At 34.3% G+C, this 16,782-nt stretch overlaps 1 protein-coding gene across 1 annotated transcript in view; it reads right to left on the bottom strand.

Annotated features, from left to right (window-relative positions):
• Positions 1 to 1,458: 1,458 nt before the first annotated feature.
• The window catches only part of LOC145680415 (glutamate receptor ionotropic, NMDA 2B-like), an 868,333-nt gene continuing 853,009 nt past the window's right edge, over positions 1,459 to 16,782 (bottom strand). Inside the window, exon 19 of the mRNA XM_081750925.1 lies at positions 1,459 to 3,689. Within this exon, the coding sequence (XP_081607051.1) occupies positions 3,647 to 3,689 (43 nt within the window). The 3' untranslated portion in view covers positions 1,459 to 3,646. The remainder of the gene's footprint in view (positions 3,690 to 16,782) is intronic.

Below are 16,782 nucleotides of genomic sequence, written 5' to 3' on the forward strand. Positions count from 1 at the left end.
TTTTTCTTTTCGAATCCCATTCTCGATAACCCGGCATTTTCACAAACTCGGCCACCTGTCGTTCCACATAAGATGGATTTTTTGGGGCTCTACTGTAACTGCAGAACGACTTGATTCAAGAATTTGGAACGAGAAATGCTTAGTGCAGTGGGTCCGTACCTTTTATTCAATGTTTGCAAGTATTGATATATACTCCTTTATTAAAATATAGTCGAGTACTATTCTAGAATCCACATTGGTCTGTAGCACTTAACGCTAAAAATGAAGAGAGAAAGCATTTAGAGGGGAAAAATGAAATAAAACTGCATTTGAATCTATAGATTTTCTTTTTTACTATTTCTTCCAATTTATCATTTAAACATTTATTTCCATGATTTCAAGAATATTTACATCTCTATAATATCTACAATATGCTTTTGTTAAAATATTCTCCGTGACTCCGAAGAAATTTAATTACATATGTATTTTTTTTTAATTAATGTCAAAAAGATGAAAAGGTAACGTCAATACATTTTACAGAAGAAGGATGACCAAGTTACACTACGAAATGATATTTAGTGACCTATTCTCGCTTTTTTCTTTTTCATATTAACTAGCTTTTCATTCTATGAATGGTATAATAAATTTGAATATAAAAATATTTCCATTTTCTGTTTAGTGTAGAAGAGGCATTTTACAATTCAACATTTATTTATTTATTTACGAAATCTTATAACTTGGAAATGACTGAAAATTGTAATATATACACGCCAAGGCCGATACCATGTTTATGTATCAAGATTGCTTGGAGGCGAGGTATTATGGTGAGAAACCGCATATACGTATTATACTAGGTAATTCTGCATGAAGGTCTGTGCACTCGCAAACTCTATTAGATCCAGGTGTCGATAGTGGTTCGGAGACCACGTTTAAAAATTACTTGATAACCTCGATGTTACATAAGGGCACAAAATATTTTTTAAAAAAACTCAACTGATCGTACACATAAGTATAAAAGAATTGTGTTCATTTACTATTATTATTTAGGGTAACTAGGTGGGTCACTGCACATGTAGTAATAGAACTACTTTTGAGTGATACCGGAAAGGAAGTTTTCCCTAGATCATAATAAAAAAAATATTGAAACCGTCTAAATTTTAAAAATGACTCTGCCTATTAAAAATTTCCTGTTTTAATCGAATTAAATAAATTTGGATTTATGACATTGAGTCAGCACCCACCTAGGTACCTCAATATCATAAATCGATTCGGATCAAATGCACCTTTCATATGCGCGTCTTTGGTGCGTGTGATCCCACATTTCACTCTTGCTGATAGAGCAATGAGCGTATTGCGTCGATTCGGATTTCACCTTAAGAGCTGTATGTCCATGTTTCATATATATATATATATATATATATATATATATATATATATATATATATATATATACCAGAAATCACAGTTTTATAGCGACTGGATTATGGTGTTTTCGGAAAAATAGAAGGTTATCAAACAAAATAATGCATATGTGATTTCGCGATTTTCAAATGACAATAACTGTGTTCTCAATTTTGAGCTCTAAATGCTCAATTCTCTTAAAACTATCTGCTATAATCTTTGGTCCTCACCATTTATTAGAACATGTAGATGTAATTATGATAATGTTATGGTAAAAAGCAGTTTCTTTGTTTTAGAAAGTGCAAACAAGAACAAATGTTATCACATACTTTGTATAAATGAGCTAGTATAGAGTGAGGAAATTCGAATTTTAAACGATCAGACACGATAAGTAGTCAAAAAGTGCCCGCAATGTTGGAGTTTTGGCATGTGTGATGTAACCACAATGACTTTTATACAGTATAGTCCTTAGGAGTTAGCAAGTGTGAACAGGTTGTAATTATGAATTTGACAAGTATGAACAGGTCATAACATACAGTGTACGAGTACATGAGCTGAACGCAGGAGTGTGTGTGTGGTGATCAGTTAGCGGAATGTCGCAGTTCGAGCAATGTGCAAACATCAAGTTCATCTGCAAATTGGGGAAATTTGCTTCACAGACTTTGATAGCCTTACAATACAGTTTAGCACCATTGGACTTTCGGTTCTTCCCAAAGGCCTTAAAAGGCACCCGTTTCGCCATCATAGAAGAGATTTAAACCAATGCGAACTGAACTTCGTTAAAGGAACCCATAGACGATCCAAGATTTGTACAAACATCATGTTTGTGCAAATGCTCTGTTTGCGCAAACACTGTGTTTGCGCAAACATTCGGCCATATTCAATTGTTTGCACAAACTTCAGTTCAATTTTAAGTTTGATCGCGTAAATATATCCACTGAAGCAGCTTGTTTAGCGATAGTAATTGCTTCTGCTTTGGAAGTGGAAAGACATGCGAAACCAAAAAGGAAGAAGAGGGTGTGAATGAAAGAGTGGTTCAAGAAACGGCCTAAAATTTGGTCATCAAAATTTAATAGCCAAATTTGAGATAAGTTTGACTGTGGACTATAAAAATTATTTACGAAAGGATTCAACTACATTTGTTGAAATACTGGAAAATTGATTTTATTCCTCACTGACTCTCTACGCACCTTCTGATCTATTTCCTTCATTTTATCCACCAATTTCTCATATGCCGTATTTTTCAGATTCGTGTTTTTATAATTTTCTCTGTTTACCTTTCACAGTTCAGGTAAATTTCGATAAAGTTTAATAAATTCTTGCCAGAAATCTTGATTCCTTTTCATTGACGCCATAGCGCATGAAATAAGCGTTTGTACACTGGGCCTGCTACTCGGAAATAAATCTCGTGTTTGCACAAACATGTCCATACACGGTACACGTGATTGCGCAAACATCATGTTCTTGTAAACAATTTTCGAACGAGTTCGATGTGAAAAAGGTTTGCACAAACGTTTGCGCAAACAATTCATACAGCACCATACACGGTCAAACTGTTTGCACAACAGCCTTGTTGGCACAAACCGTGGACCGTGTATGGGCCCTATAAGATATTAGAAGAGGACTTACCTCGGTGTTTTCAGCAATAGCACGAGAGGTGAAGCAAATGTGTGTGTTCCGAAGGTGTCTACTTTGAAGGCGATTAGGAAAATGCGTACTTATGTTGAGATAATAAAGAGCTACCAAGAAAATTCTGAGAACTTTTGACTGCACGTCGTAATGTATGGAAATAGGAAATAATATTCACTTTTGCACAATTTGAAACATTAGTAATGTATATAAATTCCTTCTTCTTGCTGTTAGAATGTAGACGTTACCCATTTGATAGTGAAATACATTATTTTTATTATTATTATTATTATTATTATTATTATTATTATTATTATTATTATTATTATTATTATTAACAGCATATTCAATCTAAGTTTTCGAAATCCTATTTATAATAATAGTTTTTCTGTATCACAGCTCATTCTGTCGTCCAGATAATTACAAATATAAACCATTATATATATATGTAGACCTATATGTATATATATCCGCGAAGTAACAATATAATTTTTTATATTTCGTGTATAAATAAATAAATGATGTTTAAGAAGTGAGATTCCACATTTTTAGTTTTATGAGAAATTTATTTGTATTTCCTTCTGTTTTAATTTCTTTTTGAAGATAATTTCGTGGAACCACTTTTCTTCTCCTTTAGCTAGAGTACTGTTTCAATTTCTGCTATTTCTTGCACCATGAACCTGAAAAGAAGGTAAAAAAGATTATTTTTAATGGGGAAAAACTCATTAAAGTAATTAGTAGTTACACCTTAATGCAAGATAATTGAAGACGCGAAAGAAAGAAAGAAAAGAAAACGAAAGCAAGAAAGATACGAATACATGTCCAATGGTGTTAAGTTAGTACATTTTTATATACAGGGTAGACCATTTACGAGACCTCGTACCTTGATACGCCCTTGTAGCTTCTAATTAGTTGACAAAAAAGCTGAAATTTTGTACTATACAAATATCGGCATACTCGGTGTACCACAAGGTTAACAGTGTTGTCATCCCAACATAAAGTTGTGATTTTTTAAATAACAATACGTCAGGTTGTTACATATTTCAAATCTACAAGGTAACCAGAAAAGTTCTTGCCGTTTTTGATGTCCCATTAATTGATGTCCCATGAGCTCTCAAAGAGGAAACAAAATTAAGCACGTGCCAGTCAAGCGATCGGGAGTTAGTATTACCATGACTTTCACTAATACAGGCATGTAAAATATTGGTGTCTGGGTTATTGACGTACCAATTATGCCCTATTAAAATGCGGATAAATCCTGCCCATCTCGCACTATAACAGTGTGTTGTCTGCCGAACATGTAGCCTCGAGTTGTTCTTTCTATTCAATACTACCAGTCGGGGCGGTCGTGCAATCCGTGTCGCCACGTTTGGCCTAATCCTCGTTTCGCCTAACCAATTAACTGACACTTTTATGACAGATAAATGATAAGATTTGTGTCTGTCATTTTAGGCGAAAAAAGGATCCTCGTTTGGCCTAATCCTCGTTACGCCTAAAATGGCGGACAATAAGAAAAAATCGTGGAAATTCAACTAGAGGGAAATTATATAAGAGAAAATTCCCTAGTATATAAAGAATTAAGAAATGCAAAATATATAGATTAATATTATATTAACTATTTTCGAGGAGTTAGGATTACCAAAACTCCTTTATGTATTTACTAGGACTATGGATATATACGAATATATATGAGTAGGTGAATACCAAAACCCGTTAAATTCACATTTTAAAATTTGTGACAAATCGAGAAAAACTGTTTAAATACGTCATAATTGTAAAATAACATTAGAAACTAAAGAACATTAAAAAATTAAGAATAATGTGAGTGTTGGTTTGTCGAAAGCTGTATAATCACACTAGTCTGTGAATTGCGTTATTGAAGAAAATAGTTTGGATTTAACAGGTTTTGCGTATGTAAATGGAAATAACAGCTTTTGCATCTGGACGAGCGGCCATTTTTGTTGAGGCTCAAGATACAAAACCTGTCAAAAAGAAAGGGAGTCAGAGCCAGAAATCGGTATTATGCCTACTAAAATATTGGGGGGGGGGGTATTATCGACTATACATTGCACAAGATTGGCACAAATGAATATGGATACATAAATGCTACATTAATTTTGTTTTAAATTGAAAACAATGGATCCAAATGTGCAAAAAATTGAATTATGTAACCTCCTCTCCATCATCATCTACTAAATGGAAATCCATATCGTCGTCGTCCTCTGGTGCATCACCATTTTCTCGGTTTTCTATTCCTCAAAAACCTCTTCGTAAAACGTGAGCTTTGAGCTGCTTTCAATCGTCAAACCCTTCGTAACTACAAGCGGAGTTAATTATACCTATCCGTATACATTTCTAAACTGAATGACTATATTTTGGAAGAGTTTGTAACCTTTTATGGACTAACATAGGGTGAATATTAATTTGCCAACTATCCCAATATATGAATTTGAAATATAGCAAAACAAAATGTGCAAATGTTGAGTTTGAGCAAAGCAGTGGCAGAAAGAGAATCAGAAATGGTAAATAAGTGGCAAAATTATGTAACATGTTGTACCAGAAGCATGTTATAATTTTGAATGATAATTGACACGAGACATTTTAAGAAAGAGGTTCTGCCGAAGCTGAAGAGACCGTTTAGAGGAGAACCTAATCCAACAATGTTCTGTTCAAAGTAAAGAGTTACCCTGAAATACAAAACAAACGACTTTTAACCATAGATAGTCCACTCACCTTGTCTTTTTGGCTACATTTCGTTTTCAGTTTTTCATGTGTCTTGTAAGTTTTCTAGACAATTTTGGTGTTGCCTGATAACAAAATTATGATCATCGCTGCTTATAGTATCGTTTTCTTTCGATTTTGCGTGCATTTGTCTAGTAATTATTAACGAAAAGCAAATAAGCACAGAAAAGTTTCACGAACAGTTAGGTTAAGACGTATAGTGTCTCCATTTTCAGTCCAGGGTGCGCGGTGGCTCAGTAGTAGAGCGTTCAGCTCCGGTGCTTGGAGTCCCTGGTTCGATCTCAGCTCGCGCCATGTGTGGACAAACATCGCCATGTGTGGACTTTGTGGTGGACAAACACCGTGCTCGTGGGTTTTCTCGGGGTTCTGAAAGAAGCATTCATGTTGTTTTTGTAGTATAATCTTTTTAAGTAATGAATGGGAAATTTAGGTTTAAATATAATACGAATAATATACGGAAGTGAAACGTGATAACCAGGGCCCGGATCTTGTTGACAAGTCAACTTTTTTCTGTTACGCATAGGACAATTCAAGTTTAAATAAAAGCGTTATCCATCAACTCCAGGTTCTAAGAATATAGTTTTTTAGGGTCAACTTTTGGTCACTTTTTGCCGTTTGGAAATTTCAGGTCATTTTTTTTATATTTTAAGGTAACTTTTAGGTCACTTATGGTTTTTTTTATTCTCTTTCCTCTACATAAGGAAATCTTTAAATGAACACGGTTTACGGATGTGGAAAAGACGAAGTTGAAAAATCTCTTTTCTTGCTTCCTGACTATTGGGGTGGAAAAATTGCATTCTTAACAAGCTAATGAAAACTAAGCTGTAGCTGGTTAACGAAAAGTGGGGGTTGGTAGGTGCCCAAAGAGGTAGTTTTGGGTTGTTGACCACAAAGGATGTGATCACGTGAATAACTAAAAATGGATTAGAAGGCGTACACAGATTTTAAACAGGTTTTTATCTATTATTCTCATGTAGTGTACACTTGGGAACTTTTATTGTTTAAGAGTGCTCCTTAGTTTCAACTCGGGAGTGAATTGACGCTTTCAATACTTACAATGCCGTACAATAGACTGATCAATAGAAATAAATGATCAACGGAGTGCAACTAACTGAAACAAAATTTTGTGAATATGAGTGAGAAATGTTAATTAAAAATCCAATGGATATTAAAAAATGTCAATGTTTAACGAAATAAACGTTTAAGAAAACGCAAGTGTTAAGGTCAATTTTTGTGATTTTTAGTCATTTTACAGGAATTTTAGTGTCATTTTATAGGTCAATTTTTAGAAAATTTTAGGTCAACAAGATCCGGGCCCTGGTGATAACCCATAAATATGTGTTCATCAAAAATTTACGAACAATTACACTTTTACGAACATTTTTCGTTTTTTAATTTAAACCATTTTTTTTTTAACAGCTGGTTTAAACCAGCAAACCCTGGTGCGATGAGTCTCGATTTCAATCTCATCACGCCGATAGTTATCTATAATTTGGTGCCAGCCCAACGAAATCATGTCAGGTTGGAATTGTACAAGATAACGGAGACCATGTTGATTTATAGTGTTTTTCTGTAAACAATGTTTTGGCCCTTTGGTACCTACTATTCATCCGTATTGTATCGAAGTACGAAGATCACCAGAGTCAACTATATCTTTATTTCTGTCATACGAGTGGAAATGGAGTGTACCAGCAGGACAACCACCCTCGTAACAGATCCCGGTTGGCCACCATCTATTTGGAGGAGCATTCAACTTCTTCCTGCTGAAACAACCACCGAGAAGCCCGGATTTCAACCTCATTGTGCATCTCAGAGACTTATGCTATGGACATTCCCGGTAGTATGTGAAACGAGTGGAAATTCAACTCAAAAGTTGTAATTTCAAAAGTAATAAGAAATGAAATATATTTTTCTTCTTTCTTTGTCAGTAACACATTGAGATGTTTGAATTGTGGAATTATCCAAAGAGCAATTTGTCAGCGGAGCGATTTGTCACAAATCACTCATTGCGATCACAATTGTCCATTGTTAAGTTATGGGCAAATTTAGGGATCTTTTGTCAGATCTAGCTCGAAATAGTTACAAATTTCATACATATTGTAATTACAATAGAATCACAATCGGATCTCTTATAATGCATTAAAGTTCAAAAAAGCGTTGAAACTGGAATGAAATCGTCTGAAAGATCAGCAAAACCTACAATAAAATAACTTTTGCACCTACATAAGAAGAAACACAAAAACTATATTTCCTTTAACGTACCGATTAGCAGTACTATTTGACAATATCAGATATTTGGAAACAAACTGCAAACTAAGAGTTACTTTTGAACAGCACTCACCTTTAAACAAAATTAATAACAGGTGTAACTTTTTGTGTTTCTCTCATCTCAAATATAGTCACTATACACCCTGTGGGAGCATTAATATTCTCAAAATGGAACGGAAAAGTAACTGTACAATTGTCGAAACCTTTTTCCGAAAGCAAATAGTCTTACTACAAATTAGTTATGGGAAAACTAATTTGTATTTCTCAGTTCTTCACATAGTAGGGAATATTTTTTGTTTGAAAAATTTCCCTCCAGTTTTATCTCTAAGATTTTTTTATAGTCCACCATTTTAGGCAAAACGAGGATTAGGCCAAACGAGTATCCTTATTTCGCCTAAAATGGCGGACATAAAGCTTATCTTTTATCTGTCATAAAAGTGTCAGATAATTGGTTAGGCGAAACGAGGATTAGGCCAAACGATGCAAGATCCGTGCAATCATCTCGGCTGCTGGCCACATTTTCTTGTGTAGATTGGTGGTCGCAATTCAGTGAGCACTCCTTTAAAAACATGAACTACATCGTACCCATAAACGTAACTATATGGAATCGTCACACAGATTAACTGAAGAAGTCTCCACCTAGCAAAACTTTACGATAAGCAGTGATGAACTAAACGTATTCCATACAACAGCAATAGTCGAAATCCTTCCGTTGTTATTAAATAAACATCTCAATAGTACATAACGGCATTAGTATGGGTGCTTACTTACATGTATATAGCTAGGTACAGGTGATTGGTTAACTAACCTATGTGGCTATTAGCACGACATTATGAATAACGTATTTTTTACGACACAAATAGCATAAGCGTTAAAAGTTCTTATAAGTTGGCAATATTTATAAAAACAATTGCTTTAGAAGGTAACACTATTAACTTTTCAGTCTGCTACACTTCTAATACCTCTCTGTTACAATTTATAAATTTGTTCATGTATCTTCTTTTCCTTTTCTTCACATTTTACTAAGTGTCCATTTGATGAGTGCAGATATAACTCTTATTTCACCCAAATATTTCTACTACATACCAAGAGACAAGAAACAACGTCGTAAGAAATGTGACGAAATCAAGAAACATTGCGAAGTAACTTAGAAAAGAATTGCCCAAGATAGATGGTTGTAGGGAAAAGTCGGAGGGAACTTCATCCAGCTATATATGTAACTTTTTGAGAATTAATCGACTTCAATTCCATGAAGTTCGATAGACCTCGATCCGATCATACAGAGTGCATCAGAAGTTCGTGGCTGTAGACCCAGTCCGTTATGAGTAAACATAAGAAAAAAATTAAAATAATTTTCTATTTAACATAGGGTACCTTACCAACGTGGATACCAAACGACTGGTACGATGGAAAAAATCCTACCATTTTGAATTGAAAACCACCTATTTCCAGCAACTTCGCTCTCTTTTTATTTTCTCGCATCTTCACTCATGTGAATTGGCCTATAGCCGAGGACCTTTGATACACCCTGTATATTTAAGACTTTTATCCAAAGACAAGCACGTGTCCATAGGGAGGAAACATCGAATAATGGAAATACAGTGACGACACTTCATTTGCTGAAGTTAATACCCTAACCATTTCTGAAACGACAAGTACTTTTTTTTTTTTTTTTTTTGTAATTTTACTGGGAAATGATTTCTCGCCTGAGTGCTGAAAGAAGACATTTCTTTACAGAATATTGAAAAAAAATGTAAAAGTCTTTGATTTATTGATAGAGATGGACCAGAGATGAGACTCAAATATTTTTGCAAAACAAGAGACGAGACTTTGACATTTCTCAAGTCTCGGCTCATGTCCATCCCTATTTATAAACTGTTTGGTCCTTTCAATTTAAAAATGTGGTTTCGCAGTGATTTTATGCACTGACGGAATAATTTCACACGCGTCACAGTAATGTTTCTACACAAACTGAAAACTTACAGCGAGAGTGCGACCTCCTCGCTATGTGCACCTTTCATCCATCGCGACCTGACATCGAGGTAGCGACCGCGACTTAAACCTCGACCTTGATCTCGAGGTCTCTTCGGTATGTCTTTACCCTAATACTGAACACGCTTCCTCAGCTATGTCAATCGAATTTTCAGTTATCATTAGAGCAACCCACATTATGCTTTATTTTTACAAATTATGCTTTATTGTTAATTTCAATCATTGTTTTACATTAATCGTGTGTAATGTATAATATTTACTATATTTTAAGTATTCTAAATATCTTGATCTATTTATTAATATTTTATACAGCCAGTTTCTTTTATATTTAATGAACTTTCTATTTAATGTACTGTAAAGAGATATGCTTTACTCGTGTCAGTTTTTTCTATCCCTTGTGTGCGCTTTAGAGGTGCATATATACAAAAAGGGAAAGTAAAAGATCCCACCAAAAAGTACAGAAAGTGCTCAAGTTCAAGAGGTACGCATAACAATATAGTGTGGAGTTATTGTTTGCTATTGTTGGCGGAAAGTTTTTTCCTTTTTTCTTTTCTCCACATCAAAGGATTACATCGAAAATTTACAGAAATAAAAATAAGCTTTTCGTTGTTGCATTGTTATGTTCTCAATGATTTTACATTGTAAATATTGGTTTAAAAAAAATGTTAACGCAGTATGTTAAACTTGCAATTAAACAGAATATTCCAAGAATTGTGCTATATTTTAAATTATGCTTTATGCTTTATTTTCTAAAATTATATTTTTAAAATTAGTTTCTTCTGGGCCCCTAGACAATCACAACCATGTTCAAAGTACTAACCATATGTGTAATTTGTTGTTATGCTTTTTATGTTTTTGGGTTGCACTAGTTATTATAAAAGAAACTTAGTACCCAGTACAAGAAACAATCCTCATAATCCACCATGTCTCACTGTAATCTCTGTCCAAATAATCTTCTACCTCTTTTGGCATTTTCAACTCTACATGAATAAATGGTTCTTGTGTTTCAACTGTTGTCGTAGCACATCGACGAACAACTGAGTTTGTTCCAAGGATCTTATAAAATAGAGGATCTGCCCTTACAACAAAATCTTGAAGCCATACGTCACCGTTTCGCCACCCCAACTTTGCCCACTCCGCCCAATAGGATCGCAATGTTTTGAGCCAACAATCATGGCGGAAACGAAAGTAGCCAATCAGACGATGGTAGAAACGAGAGTAGCCAATCAGACATGCCGATGCTCGGTTGCTTTTTGGCTTCACCGATTTAATAGGATGAAGATACATATGGGCAGATCCTCTATTTATAACATCCTTGGTTTGTTCTCGCGTTTATATTTTAAATGCCATATGATGCCAATGTATCAAGACAGTTTTTTCTTGTTACCAGTGATACCAACCTGAAACTTTATATAATCCCATCTTGAGAGGCAGAAATCCCCATTTTGCTCTTGTATTTCCCCGGTTACACTAATTTACAAAAATTTAAAAACTTATAAAAATATGAAAAAGGGGAATGAATCTACTCTATGATACTAATTTCCTTCAATATATGAGTGATTTATCCGTAAACGTCGACCTTCTACATTTAAGAATATTTAGGAATGACAATTTTCTTTATCTGAAATATTGAGTTGAAAAAAGTAGATTTTGTTGTCAGAATTTATTGTTGCCATCACGCCTTTATGCCATCTTCTGCTCAATGTAATGGTAATAGAAACACTTTATTCTCCACTAAAAAAATCTATAGTCGCTTCATGTGGGATGTTTCCTAAGTTGGTTCTCATTTTTTTAGTTTCTTCCGTTAATTATTATTATTATTATTATTATTATTATTATTATTATTATTATTATTATTATTATTATTATTATTATTATTATTATTATTATTATTATTATTTTAAAATACCAATGCACAATTTATATTCTTTGGTGCTTGTATTTTGAGAATAACAACCCAATACTCAAAATGACGTTCGTACTAGCATGCTTATTTTCAGTTAAAAAAAAATGACAATCAAAACTGGTTTCAAGCTTATTGAAGATTCAATTTACTTCTTGATCACAGAGAATTTTGTTGGCGTTGGTGAAGCATAGATATGAAAAGTCCCGCATGTATATATATTAATGACGCTCGACTCTAGCCATAGGAGCTAAATACAATGTTCTGATTGGTAGAAGTTATCCATTTCTCGTCACATAGCATACATATGGCACAAATCATATGCCAACTGCTATTGGGTGTCGTGGCCAAGAATACTAGCGCACGGGCTAGTAATCATAATCGCTTTTGGCGTGGGTTCAAACCCTGCCCAAGGAAAGATTTTCTTTTTTTAATAACACTTTTATCATTAAAACAAGATAAAAAATAATACACATTTACCCTTGTATGTAATACATAATGCATAAAGAGTGATTTAGTTAGGTTGCGAAACGTAGGTATGAGCGAGCGAAGGAGGTTAGAAACCCCACATGGCTTGTTTTGTTCCACTTTAACTCCCATAATAATACCACGTGACATTAGTCACACTTGGATGGTGCAACTTATATGCAAATCTACCCTCACCCGCTTCCTTCTGATCAGTTTAAAATAGTTATCTAGGGGAGAGCGTAAAAAAATATGCATCCCGCACAAGGATCTTATAAAATAGAGGATCTGTCCTTACAACAAAATCTTGAAGCCATACGTCACAGTTTCACCACCCCTACTCTGCCCACTCCACCCAATAAGATCGCAATGTTTTGAGCCAACAATCATGGCGGAATCGAAAGTAGCCAATCAGACGATGGCAGAAACGAGAGTAGCCAATCAGAAGTGCCGATGCTAGGTTGTTTTTTTGGCTTCATCGATTTAATAGGATGAAGATACATATGAACAGATCCTCTATTTATAACATCCTTGATCCCGCATATGCTGCCAATTTCGACGAAAATTTCCATTACTCCTTTTTGAGAAATTAACCTTAAAAATCTCACAAACGGGAATTTTCCCACGGGTTGGCATCATTACATCATACCGTAAGTAGCTGTTGGTCAATCAAGCGGTTGTCACATGAAGAGTAGACATTTGGAAACGATTTTCCCTTGTAACTAACAGTAAGATACTATGTACTCAGATACGTATAGTTACTGTTCTTAATAGAGAATGTTAGTAGGCTCATATATACTGGTAAACAGCCTTTGTTTAATCAATCATAAAATACCACCATTCTTTTCATATTTCATTTAATTTTCTAAGAAAGAAAAGATCAAGAGAGCAGTGTATAGTATTGTCCACAATCTACATAACTCACTCGATTTTGAGCAAACTTAAAGTGAAATAAAGCTTGACTTATTTAACAAGTATGTGAAATATCTTCCTGTACATACACATACTTTTGATTCCTGAATTATTTGTTTTCAAAATTCATGTTTAAATTTAGTTAAGAAAAAATTCACTAAAAGCTATTCAGAACAAGAGTTAAGGGCAAATGAATGGAACAAATCTGTTAACGTTGATCTTCAGGACACGGTAGCTCAGTGTTACAGTCCTCACCTCTGGTACGAGAGGGTCTCTGGTTTGATATCAGGCCATGTGGGTTAGTGGTTAACAACACCGTGTCTGTGAGTTTCTACGTTTCCTCCCACACTTTCATTCCAACAATTATTTTAGAATCATGTACTTTCATTAATTGTCCGTCCTCTTTAGCCTACAGAAAAGATCAGAAGATGAACTGTTCGGGCAAACATAAACGGTAAGCGCCACTTTCAGTGAAGTTTAGTTACTAGGTGAATTGGGTTCCCATCGAATCACATAATATTATGTACAATGTTTTAATTTCGGAAATGTACGGAGATGGCAAGGAAAGCTGGTTTGATATGTAATGAAAATAAAATGAAATCTCTAAAGTTTTACGTCCCACGGTTATGCCGACAAGGAGACGTGATGATGAGAAATGACTGAAATGGTGGAATAAAGAAAGTGGGAGGGAACGGGAAAACCCCGAGAAAACCCACGCACACGGAGTTTGTCCACCACAAAGTTCACTTGGAGAGGGGCTGGGATCGAACCCGGGACCCCTTCTTTGATATGTTTCATTGCATTGAATTGCATCGGAATGTTGAACTTTCTTTTCTAGTCTACTCGAAAATTAAGACAATGTGACGTATCATTATTTTTCCCTGAACCGCTCATGGCTTCATTTTATTAGATTATTTTTGAGGTTCTAGATAGATATGTACCCCGCAAAATAAAAACCCAGTTGAAATTACCCACGTTGGCTAACAATCGAAATTATTACGAGAATCAAGGCCAAATCTTATTAACATTTACAAATTGTATGTAAGAGAAATACACTTCTTCATCGCAATGAGTTCTCTCAATTAAGAAAGGAAATGTATAAGGTGATATAGGCAATGCAAACATTTGATACACCAAAAATTTTGAACAACTATTAAATAACGATACCCACCTATTCTTTAAACTTTATCAAAAGCAAATCTAGACATCTATTAAGCACCAAACTCAATGTGTTTTAATGAAAATGTCGATATAACTAATGCATTTCCCTCGTACTTTCATTATGTTTACAAAACATTTCATGTACAAAATCAAAATCGGCCTGTACATTTGCAATTAGACTCTTTCTGCATAGGTATTATCAACCTACACGAAGTTGAAACTGCTGTTAAGAAACTAAGATCTAAAAAAAATCAAAAAGTTCTGACGGTATGCCAGCATAAATAACAGAGCCACACAAGAAAATAAAATTTCTGTGTAGGAGACCCCAGTGTATGAATTCGATGTATTTTGTTACGCAGAATCCAAATTTCGAAACCCGATCGATCATGTCAACTTTTTATGGGCGAAAAACTTTAACGATTTTAGATAAGGACGATACACGTAACACAGCCATACAAAAAACAAAAGTTCTGTACAGTGTACCCCAGAATATGGATTTCGATGTATTTTGGTACACAGAATCCAAATTTCGCAACCCCAGGACGATTGTTCATGTCAATTTTGTTTTATGGGCTGTCTTACGTACAAAAATTGGCTGAAGGTTTTCGACCATTAAAAAATTGACACGGTCGATCGTCTTGGGGTTTTGAAATTTGGATTCTGCGTAACAAATACGTCGAATCCATATACTGAGGTCCTGTGCACAGAACTTTCATTTTGTGTGTATGTGTGTAAGAGAGAGTGTGTAGGGCTGTATAATCAAAAATTGTCCAGACAGTTTCAAATATGTACTACATTACATATTCAACCTCTTCATTAGTTCATGTACACTCATGTCCAAAATTATTGTCGCATGTCTATAAATATGTTGTTGTAAGAATATAATTTGATAACGAATTCGCCCGGTATTTCTTATAATGTTAGTATCTGTATAATCAGCAAAGACATGTATGTGGCAAATTTCATGTCAAAAGAGCAGTAAGTAAAAACAGTAAAACCAAAATAAAACTTTTTTGTCCATTTAGCGACATTTTATTTTACTAATAATAATTTTCGTATTTGTAATTCTTTTCCTATGAAATTCAGCACAAATATACATTACCGGATTATACACATAGTATCAGTATTAAAAGTACCCTGCAAAATCATTATCAAATTATATTCTTACAAGAAGACAGTTATAGATATGCGACAATCATTTTGGACATGAATGTACATCTACATTCTCTGATAAATGGAAAGAAACCTTAGTTTGTTCAATCCTAAAATCATGAAGAATCACTAGACCAGCCTATCCAGAATCATTAGACCTATAATTGTTCTATCAGCTTTTGCTAAAGTTTATGAACAAATAATATATATATACACGTACGTTTCAATACTGTCAGCAGGTCTTATAAGAATTTCAACACGGATTTATATCTTGTCGTTCAACTACTACCAATCTTTCAATAGTACCTGAATTTATAGCGAACTAACTCGATGAAGGAAGGCAAGCAGATATTATTAGCACTGATTTTAGCAAAGCATTTTTGACACTATAGGTCATGATACTTTAATTCCCAAATTAAAATCTTACCATTTTTCTTCAATTACTGTCAAGTTATTTTAGTCATATCTAAGTAAACTCAAGATGTCAGTTATATTCAAAGAATGAATCTCGAATAGTTACGTCATGACCTCTGGAATCCCTCAAAGATCCAACCTTGGGCCTCTATTGTTTAACCTATTTATCAACAATACTTCTGCAGATGTACATAACTCTTAACAACCTACTTTATGCAGATAATCTGAAGCTATATAAAGAAATAATTTCACGGACAGATTGCATGCGAAAACCGAGATATGACCAGCATCAATATGGGCGCTGACAGAATTTATTCCTTTAATTTTTGAAACGTTTAATCTTCTCGACATTTCAAGATAAAAACTCTGTTCTTGCTTCATTTTACTGAAGATACATTAGAAATCGTTATTTACAACGACCATGTCTGATACGCTATCGCCATCTTCAAATAAGAAGTCTTGATGTGAAGTGAATTCGTTCTAAATTTGTGTCCTAAGATTTAACTGTGCATAACTTTGAAATGCATTCGTATATGGGAAACCAACCTGATCGTTATTTGGCTTTCTAAGAGCTTTCCAACGAGCCCAATATCGCTATTGTAACTCTATAATCAACAGAGCTAGCCAATTTTGCGTACAGCTTGCAGTGATGGACTTCTTATAAAACTGAGCGCGTCAGAATCGTAGACGCTTTAAGTGATATTAAACAATATATATATATATATATATATATATATATATATATATATATATATATATATATA

The sequence above is a fragment of the Thermobia domestica genome, chromosome 3 (genome assembly GCF_964235325.1).
Source record: "Thermobia domestica chromosome 3, izTheDome1.hap1.1, whole genome shotgun sequence".
Taxonomy (NCBI): Eukaryota; Metazoa; Arthropoda; class Insecta; order Zygentoma; family Lepismatidae; genus Thermobia; species Thermobia domestica.